The 10,594-nt window shown below is 33.7% G+C and overlaps 1 protein-coding gene across 10 annotated transcripts; it reads right to left on the reverse strand.

Moving 5' to 3' along the window:
- Positions 1-3,350: 3,350 nt before the first annotated feature.
- Positions 3,351-7,375, reverse strand: LOC123884860 (peptidyl-prolyl cis-trans isomerase FKBP62-like). 10 transcript variants are annotated; one of them, XR_006800969.1, is made up of 9 exons: positions 7,094-7,375; positions 6,307-6,474; positions 6,028-6,137; positions 5,852-5,921; positions 5,553-5,741; positions 4,993-5,114; positions 4,734-4,800; positions 3,894-3,950; positions 3,352-3,803 (listed from the first exon to the last, which is right to left on the reverse strand). XR_006800969.1 is itself a non-coding variant. In XM_045934094.1 (2 exons), the coding sequence occupies exons 1-2, from the start codon at positions 3,907-3,909 to the stop codon at positions 3,520-3,522; spliced, it is 300 nt and encodes a 99-aa protein (XP_045790050.1). In that variant the 5' UTR covers positions 3,910-4,307; the 3' UTR covers positions 3,351-3,519. The 10 variants fall into 10 exon arrangements, 1 of the variants encoding a protein (XP_045790050.1); XR_006800967.1 differs by having other exon boundaries at positions 5,553-5,621; positions 5,719-5,741; positions 6,028-6,474; XR_006800971.1 differs by lacking the exon at positions 6,307-6,474 and having other exon boundaries at positions 3,351-3,803.
- Positions 7,376-10,594: the final 3,219 nt, after the last annotated feature.

Below are 10,594 nucleotides of genomic sequence, written 5' to 3' on the forward strand. Positions count from 1 at the left end.
CCTGAATATGTGTTTATAAAATAGAGGCAGTTCTCACCTACAAGCCGATTTTGTAAGGATGAGTTAGGCACAACCCTAATAATGTCTCGGCAAAACAACTTGACCTAGGCCTAACCCTAATAATGTCTGTTCAAAACAACTTGACCAATACTTTATATAATTTGAGGCCCGAGTTGTGGGCCTGTTTGCCCTGCCTCTATACCAGCTCTGTCCATAATAGATATTTCCGCCATTCTAAAATAAACGACTTAGTTGACAACCACATATGTCGATGCACAATTTTTATCACTAATATCCTTATTCGTCGATTAAAAAAATTATAAAAATTTGATATTTTGAAAGTATTCGTCGAAACAAATCAAATAAAATTTGATACGCTAATAAATATATATATATATATATATATATATATATATATATATATATATATATATATATATATATATATATATATATATAGGGGTTTTCTAACTTAGACCCTAGTTAGATCTAAGTTAGCAAGGTGCACCTTTTCAATTGGACCAAAATACCCATTCTTTTTAATTAATTAACCAAAATACCCATTAATAGACGCGGATCCAGTGTCGCGCGCGTACCGAAGGACCATGGTTACAGACCGTTGATTTCCATCAGACAGCCAAGATCTGATCTCATCAAGACTGTCTGATCAATCCGACAGCCCAGATCATCCTGATCCATCAGATTCCAGCGCGTGCGCCACACTGGATTACACCCTGGAGAGAGAAAAATTTGCTTTTTAAAAGTCGGACACGTGTCACACAATGGTTGGCTGGACGTGATTTTTGTTCATTTAATACTTTGAACTCAATTATTTCGTTGTAAATTAATTTTTTATTTTTTTTTTATACCAAAATTCATAATTTTTTTTTTCTACAAATAGAGACTTGGTTCGTTTGATTTGGACACCGAAAAAAAAATGCAATTTTTCACTACCTTAATCTCATTTTTTGTCTAATAAATACGTTACTTGTGTGTTGTAATTTAACACGCACCACTCAACCAACTCACTGAAACCATTATACCAGGAAAATAGTAGATAATATTCTGGAACTTTTGGTATATTTTATGAAATTTTTGGAGACCTGAAACTATTTTTAGTTAATTAAATGAGATAAAACAGTAATTAAAAACTAATGTTTGCTTCTGAAACCATTTTACTGGTAGAATGGTTGCACATAGTTATATTCTGAAACCATTTTACTGGTAGAATGGTTTCAATGAGTAATTTATTAATTGTGTTTGCTTCTGAAACCATTTATCTGGTACAATGGTTTCAGAGAGTTGTAATCTGAAACCATTTTGCTGGTAGAATGGTTTCAGTAAGTTGATTATTAGTTATTTGCTTCTGAAACAATTTAGCTTGTAGAATGGTTGCACATAGTTGTACTCTGAAACTATTTTACTGGTAGAATGGTTTCAGTGAGTAATTTATTAATTGTGTTTGCTTCTGAAACCATTTAGCTGGTAGAATGGTTTCAGAGATTTGTACTCTGAAACCATTTTCCTGGTAGAATGGTTTCAGTGAGTTGATGTAAGGTAGTGAAAAATGAGATTAAGGTAGTGAAAAATTGGGTTTTTTTTTCTGTGTCCAAATCAAACGAACCAAGTCTCTATTTGTAGAGAAAAAAAAATTATGAATTTTGGTATAAAAAAAAATAAAAAATTAATTTACAACGAAATAATTGAGTTCAAAGTATTAAATGGAAAAAAATCACGCCCAGCCAATCAGACAGCGACACGTGTCCTGCTTTTAAAAAGTAGATTCTTCTCTCTCCAGGGTGTAATCCAGTGTGGTGCACGCGCTGGAATCTGATGGATTCAGATGATCTCGGCTGTCTGATTGATCAGACAGTCTTGATGAGATCAGATCTTGGCTGTCTGATAGAAATCAACGGCCTGTAACCATGGTCCTGCGGTACGCGCGCGACACTGGATCCGCGTCCATAGATGGTAATTTGGTTAATTAATTAAAAAGAATTGGTATTTTGGTCCAACTGAAAAGGTGCATTGTATGCAGTTTAAATCTGCTCCAGAATCTACTAATGCAGTAAATTCATAAGTCATATCTTTGATTATTAATTTAATCTTTGTATACCATTTGTGAGAAATCATTTTTTCTATTTTATTAATATAGATTTCTTCTTCTTCGTTCTTACTAGAAGAAGGAAGAGGAATAATAGTTCGTAGCCTATTCTGTTCTTGAATGATTAAAGTTCCTTGTAATTCTAGAATTTTAACTTCCAATTCATCATCTCTATTTTTTAATGACTGAATTTCTTTTTTAAGTATTTTAATTTCCTCTTGTAAATCCCTTAAGGTTATAGGATTCTGCGAGGGTTTCTTAAAGAGTTCCATAACATCTCTAAATTCTACCTTATGTAATTCTTTCTTTTCTATCTCATTATCATCGATTATGTCTTTAATCTATCTCATGAAAGCTTGTTTACTTTCAGATTCTTCCATTTTGTCTAAAATTCCTATTAGGGTATTAGCTTGGTGATTAGTTAAAACATTAATACTTTTAATGCAATTATTACAGTTACAAAAATCTATACCTAAGCATTCTTCTGTTTCTTCTTTGCCAGATTCACTACTTTCAATTAAATTATTAATCTCTTCAATTTCAGATTCACTAGACGAAGAGAAATCGTCATCTGATAATAGCATTATATTTTCTAAAGTACGAATTAAATTGTTTTTTAATTCTTCTGATATATTTAAATCACTAATTTGTTGAATTTTTTCTTTAACTTTGCAGTCATTGGCGTAATGACCAAATCGACCACATTTATAACACTTAATGTCTTTAATTTTGTTATTTTTCTGATAAGAGTTTCTACCTTTCTTTTTTCTTGAATTCTTATAAAACTTTCTATTTTCTTGATAATTTTCTTTTTGGTAATTATCTTTCTTATAATATTTTTTAAGATTTTTCTTATTTTTACACTACAAGAAAATACGGGATTTGCTACGACGGTCTTTGTAGCTAATTCGTAGCTAATCTCTATTAAAACAGAGTTAGCTACAGATTTGTTGTGAATTAGCTATCGTATAGGGCGTAGCATGGATTGGGTGGCAAATCACCTATCAAAAAATTTCCTAGCTAATTTGCAACTAATATATAGAATATCCTAGCAAGTTCCCAATTAATGCCTAGTTAAATAATGTTCAAACTTTTATATTTCCCAACTAAATCGCTAGGATATTTCACAACAATTTCGCAATAAATCTCTAGCTACACATTCCTAGCGATTTCGCAGCCAAATCCAAGCTTTTAAAAAAATATATAATTATAAAATGCTGATTATGAATTCATGCCCAAAATTCAAGCTAATTATAAATTATTTATCATCTATTAAAAAATCGAAATAAGCCTAATTAAATCAACATGATTTACAACTACAAGACTAAATTTTACGCATAACAAAGTAACTAAACACATGTTAGCATTATATAAGTAATCAAGTATATCTTCCAACTTTGTCAAAACTAAAAAACCTAAAGAAAATGAAGACATAATATTCTCACCTTTACAAATGAAATCAAAGTACAAAAACCTTTAAAAGTTTTTATTAGCAAAACTGTACCTAGAACCATAGCTCCATCATTTGGTCTTTCATTTCCCTCTCCTTCCTTTAAGATCTTCTTAAGGACCTTCCTATCCTTAGTAATGTCAGATACAATCCTCCACGAGACTAACCCAAGATCCATTTGGAGCGAAGCATTGGGAGGCACAACAACATCATCTCCTGATGAAGGTTTTCCACTCTCACCAAATGCATCTGCAGAATTTTAAAAACTCAATAAACTACTTATACAAGCAAAACATGTATCAACATAATTCTAATAATAACAATAAAAATTTGACTTACATTCTGGCATATACATGATTAGTTAATCATCCGATATCCGAACACAACTGCTATATACTGGACAAAATTCAAAGGTACTAGTTGGTGAGGCACTAGTAGGATCATCAAAAATAAAAAATAGAATAGCTTCATCAAAGATTCGAAAACAAAAAAAAGCAGAAGCCTCACTTTCTAAACCCTCGTAAAGACCCTCACCAAAAGTTTCAAAAGTATTCACTTTGGTCATTCATTAATGTGGTTACAAAACTCACAAAAGTTCAGTCCCACATGGCAGCACATATGCAAGAAAAAGCTCAGTCATCAATTTGAGGAAACTATTTGAGTCAAGTCTATATTTACAAAATTGAGAACCTATTCAAACAAAGAAACTATAATGCACTTATGATCAATTATGAGTACCAAAATATATCCCTGACTGCAGTAATAAAATATTCACCTGGTATAACTGCAGGAATTTTCCCTTCTCCAGGTACAACATCACAACCGTTTAACTCATCCAGCGGTTAAAATTCAGTCTCTCACGGGTGAGACATATAAGTAGCTCTCTCACGCTAGAATACGCTCTACATTATCGGCATAACAAGGACTAATTATTATAGACTTTATGATGATATAAGCACATTTGTACGACAAATGAAGACTAAGGTCAGACAATTTCATGTGTATAACAATTATTGTAGACTATATGATCTTTTAAGTACATTTGTACGACAAATGCAGACTAGACAACTGCATGCGTAAGACAATTAAAGCTCAAATAAATTTCGAATAAATCATCAATACCATAAATTACCTATGAGATTACACTTCTATGTATAATTCATCAATACCATAAATTACCTTGAAGAATAATTTTGTAGTGATGAGACAGCAGGTGGAAAGTTACCGACAAATTTTACTCGATCACCTGAATTTTACATAAACATCATATAATTAAAGCCTTCAAAATGTCAACTGGCATCAATATTAGAACAAGACATTTGGAATCGTAGATAGATACTTATCTATTAGGACACAACAACATACCTGAAGGGAGGCTCTATCACTTCTATGTTATAGAAGGGAGAAATAGAAGCATAAATGAGAATGATCAAATTACCTGAAGGACCAGATAACAATATCCGTGGGCACACCGACGGGAGATCTGAAGCATATTTTTCAAAACCATTGCACTTCAAATGAATATATGTAGAAATAATCAACACATTCTTTGTTGTATCGCTGTAATAATGCCACACATCAGATCTAATTAGCCATAAGTTATTTGTTATCTATTCCAAAGCAATAACTACTAACTATAGTGTCTATAAGTCACTAAACGAGCAACAAGAAATATTAAGGTAATTGTAACAAAGTAGACTACATCTAACATTGACCATGCTAGATGTACTATAAGTTAAGGTAGCATATACACCCTTTGGTTCTACTTATAAAGAACCAAATACCCTTAATCCTCATTAAATGAAACCCACTTACATAGAGAAGATGGATGTCTTGTAAAAGAAATTTCAATTTTTAGTAAACTAGAAAAAGTGTACAATGTCTGTTATTTTTAGGATAAAAAATATAACCTAATTGTCTATTATATATATATATAGGACCAAAGGTAGTATTAGAAAATCGAATTAAAGATAAGTCAACATGAAGAAGCTTTTGCACCTTACATAATATGGGAAAGTTTCAGCATTGAGGATTCTCTGTTCTAGGCTATCTCTAAATGCTTGTCGCCTAGTGGATGCCAATATTGTTGGATTACCAACATCTTTAATTTCCTTCATAGACCATAGTGACAGAAATTGGATGATATTCATACATCAATACTTACTGTTATGTCAATTGTAAAAAGATCTGCAAATTGATTCGGAACTAATAATAAGCATCAAGTGTTAAATTGAAATCAACAAAAATATGGAGATTGAAACTGTTAAATCCCTAAGAGATCCAATTGACTGAAATACCTAAGGAAGACTGAGGTGGATTGCGACTTCTCCCTCGACCACGTCTAATCAGACATAGTCATGACATCAACTACCGTTTATGTTTCCGAAAAATCAGTTAGTTTTGATGTGCAAAGATAATATATTTAGACAAGTCCATGTGCAGGAAGACACAAATAGAGAGGGAGAAAACGAACCGGAAGCCCAACTGCAACACTCAGAAGGGAGATTTTGTTAACACCAGCTCTAAGCTTCACACTTTCATTAAAAGTTAGTTTGGGGAAATCCACGGTTCCATATACGGTTCCTGATCAAAAGAGGATAGATAATAGGCTCAATGTATTAAAGATTAAGTTGAATGGAAACATTAATTAATAGATCATGTCTTGATATATTCGTCCAATTGAAAACTACTTAAAGCATAAATAAAATTTTAAGCACATAATATGATGATAAGGCTACTAATGAGACTATACAATTTTTAAATTGTATATTCCCTAAACTATGCATTTGAGTTGCTTCCAATAGCGGAACATAAGAATAGTTGCTTCCAATAGCTTCATCAACATAGTTGCATACTATAGCCTATAGCTCCATCAACATAGTTGCATACAATATGCAAAGATGATCAAATCACAAATCACCTACATTAGAAAAAAGACGATCATTATGAACGTGTATAAAGGGATCGGTGACTCATTGCTCTGCCCAATCACAAGTCACTAGCAAATTAATATACAGAGGAAATTATTGTATCACAGCAAAGTTTCTTGTAAGAATAAGAATCATGTATCATCTAAATACATGCCACTAGATATGTCACTTATAGAATCAATCCAATAAGTATGATCTAATTCTATATTATACATTAAAATGAATTTGGTGAACAAATTTAGTAACCTGAATTCAATTTGTGCAAAACATAAATAGAGAAATGGAAACAAAAATTGCCGTAAAATGTGTTCAATTGAAGGATTTTGTTGATGTGAAAATAGATTTAAAAGGATTTTTCTCAGTAAGTCTCCTGTAATGTAATAACATGCAAATAATCAATGCTTATTGAGTCGATGATTATGCAATTAAAAATACATGAAGTAGGAACCCTAATTTTCCGATTATGCAGTATTGATTTCTAATTTAGACGAATGAGATTATGTGATTCATAGCGTTCAAATCAAGTCCAGAACTCAATTACAGTGTTGAAATGCTAACGAAGAATAACAATCACAGAAATCTAAATTAGAGTGTTGAAATTTAACTTACGCCAAATCGGAGAAGAATCGAGCACTACAACATCAAATTTCAACGAAGAATAACAATCGCGAGGAAGGAGGAATGCGGCGAAGAGGATCGAAGGAGATTGAGATCGGAGCAAGATCGAAGGGAGAGTGAGATCGGAGAAGAATCGTGAACAGAGCAAGATCGGAGTGAGAGCGAAAGCGAGAGAGAGCAATCGGTGACGCGATATTGATGATAACGATGTGTGGTGTTTGAGATATTTCCTTACGTCAAAGAAATGAAAAAGGAAATAGTAGTAATAACAATACTTGCAGTCAAAAAATAAAAAAATAATACAAAAAGTAATATAAACATAATTTCTGTCAAATGGTTGTTAATATACTTGAAATTAACTAGTAACATGTTTCGTAGCAAATATATGGTAGCAAATCGCGTTTTTTCTTGTAGTGTTACTAAAAGCTTTCTTTTTACTCTTAGGATTACTAGGAGCTCTTATGGGGGTAGCACCATACTGCTCGCAGAATGATCCCATTTCTCTTTTATTATTTGCTTTCTCATTTTTAATCTTATTTTGTATCTTATAATCAGTACAGATTTGTATGTTGGAACAAAATTGATTTAAAAATGTTTGCCCCTAAATCTATAAAGGTTTTGATGATAACAAAGTATTAATTAACAAATTGGAAGGACTAAAAATTTACTTTAAGTGCGCAGATATAAGCATCATTTAAGTCCTGAGTGGAGTTCAGAGGATGTGAATTCAGAAGTTCACAAGCGCTCAGAAGATGTTGGACTTCAGAGGTTACAACGTTCAGAGGATGAAGACTTCAGTACTTCCTGTCTGTCTACAAGCTTCATCAAACTCTGAAGATCTCTTTGAAAGCTGTGAAGATTCCCTTTGTTAGTCAACTCTTCTACCAATGAAGAAAAGGACCTTTCTAGTCTGATCAGCTCAGCTACCTCTGTTTTTTGTCTGTCCTATCTTGAGAACGTGGGTCTTCAGTTTTGTTAGCTGAATAAGGAAAGTCCACTCTGCAGTAGTCAAAGTACCTGAAACTCTTTCTTAGTTTTGGATACAACCAAACTGCATCAAGACAGACTGCTTGAAGACAAAAGGTTATCAACTCCAACGGCTCCTTTTGCAACGACTCTTTTCTAGTGGTATATATACTAGAAGGATCAGCTGCAACATATATACATTTATCAAGAATTGAACGTGCGCTGAACAAACTCTGAACTCTCTGATATACAAGCTCTGAACCTTTGTCAAGTGTTTTTGCACTTTAGCCAAATACTCTGTACTTTTTGTATTTGCTCTCTTTAGGTTCATCTCAGAGCACTTGTATATTTTTATATACTTTATTGTTACGTGTGTAACTTAAGCTTGTGTGCTTAAGTGTGAGACTTAAACTTGTGTGTTTAAGTGTGAAGTCTTAAGCTTGTGTGCTTGAGCATAGTTGTGAAGTCTCTTGCTTGTGTGCTTGAGCAGGTGTAATCTTGTGTGATTATAGTGAACTCCCTTGGAAGTGCAAGGGGACTGGACTACTCTCGTTTTGTGAGAGGAACCAGTATAAATTGCTTGTGTGTTTTTCTCTCTCTCTCTTGTTATTATTTGTGTTATTTATCCGCTGCAAACGTAGTTGAGTTAAGAACTTGAAAAAGTTTTAACTTAGCTAAAACACAATTCAACCCCCCCCTTCTTGTGTTTTCACACCTTCAATTGGTATCAGAGCCTGGTTTGTTACTTTCACTTAACAGTGAGACAGTAAAGATCTTGTGAGAACACTATGTCTGGAGGAGATGATAGTAGTACTAGAACAACCGGTGAAGCCGGTAATGCCAGTGGTGCTGGTGGTGGTCCTAGAAATGCTTTTGGTTATGACTACTTAAGTAATGAATCACATGAACATAGTGGCAATAGAAAAGCCCCTATATTCAATGGTGATGCTTCATTATTTGAGTGGTGGAAAGAGAGACTGTACAGCAATATTACTGCTATTGATCATGAGTTGTGGGATTTGGTTGAGTTGGGAGTAACTTTTGAAAACTTGAATGAACATGGTAGGTTGTCCATGGAGAATAGAAAGTTACTCACACCAGCTAACCTAAAAATCTACACAAAACATCATAGAGTAAAGGACATTGTTGTTGGTGCTATTAGACATGAGGATTATGTCAGAATAGAGAACAAGTCTACTGCTAAATCTATCTTTGATTCTATGTGTGCTACCTATGATGGTAATGAAAAGGTTCAAGAGGCTAAAGCTAGTCTTTTGATAAGGCAATATGAACTTTTCACTATGCAACAAGATGAAAACATTGAGACTATGTTTACAAGGTTTCAAATCCTTGTATCTGGTCTTAAAGCTCTTAAGAGAAGTTATTCAACCTATGACCATGTTCAGAAGATTCTGAGAAGTCTTCCTATTGCTTGGAGACCTAAGGTCACTGCAATAGAGGAAGCTCAAAATCTCAAGACTCTGAGTCTTGAAGCTCTGATAAGCAATCTCAGAAGCCATGAGATGGTTCTGGATGCTGACTCAGAAACTAAGAAGAAGTCTAAGTCAGTGGCTTTACAGTCAACTAAGACTACTTCTAAGGCTCTTAAGACTCAGCTTCTTGATATTGAAGAAGAATCTTCTGCTGATGGTCAAGAGGATGAGATGAATGAGGATGAGTTTGCTTTATTCACCAAGTTTCAGCAATGGAACAGATTTAACAAAAGAAATTTCAGAGGAGGTAACAGCTCCAGAAATTTTGTCAGCAAAAAGGATGATCAGAAGAATTGCTTCAACTGTAAGAAGCCAGGACACTTTATTGCTGATTGTCCAGAAATGTCTGCTAAAGACAAAAGCAAAAGATACACCTCAAAGAAGCAACAATTCAAGAGTAAACTGAGAAAGAGTTTGATGGCTACTTTTGAAGAGCTATCATCTGAGGAAGAAGTTGAGGAAGAAGAAGAAGCAAATCTAGCCCTGATGGCTTCAACTGACTCAGATGTAGACTCAGACGATGAATCAGAATCAGATTCAGAAGTAACTGATGAGGTATTTTCTGACTGCTCTAAATCTCAACTCATAACTGCACTTAACAAGGTCATTGAGAAACATCTCAGAGTGTTAAGTAAACAAAAAGTTTTACAAGAAAACCTTAACACTCTGACTGAACAAGCAGAACATTTTCAAGGTCTATATCAAGAAACTCTGAATAGAGTAAATGATCTTGAAAAGGGTTGTGCTGTGTGTCACAAACCTACTGATGAGCAAGAAATGGCTCTTCAACAGTTTGTGCATCTCAACCTTGGTAAGAGCAAAGCTGCTAATCTTGTTTATAATGTCATGAGACATAGAGGAGAGGGACTTGGCTATGAATATGGTAGAACATATTCAAAGCTAAAGACCTATCCCAAAAAGGTTGGAAAATCTTGGGTTTACTATGTTGTACCTCAGAGTGAAGAAGGAAAGAAATTTGGTACTCTGGAAGATGAGGATAATAATCTGAGAGATTTGGGAAATGACAACTCAG

This window comes from Trifolium pratense, linkage group LG5 (genome assembly GCF_020283565.1).
Source record: "Trifolium pratense cultivar HEN17-A07 linkage group LG5, ARS_RC_1.1, whole genome shotgun sequence".
NCBI classification, from domain to species: Eukaryota; Viridiplantae; Streptophyta; class Magnoliopsida; order Fabales; family Fabaceae; genus Trifolium; species Trifolium pratense.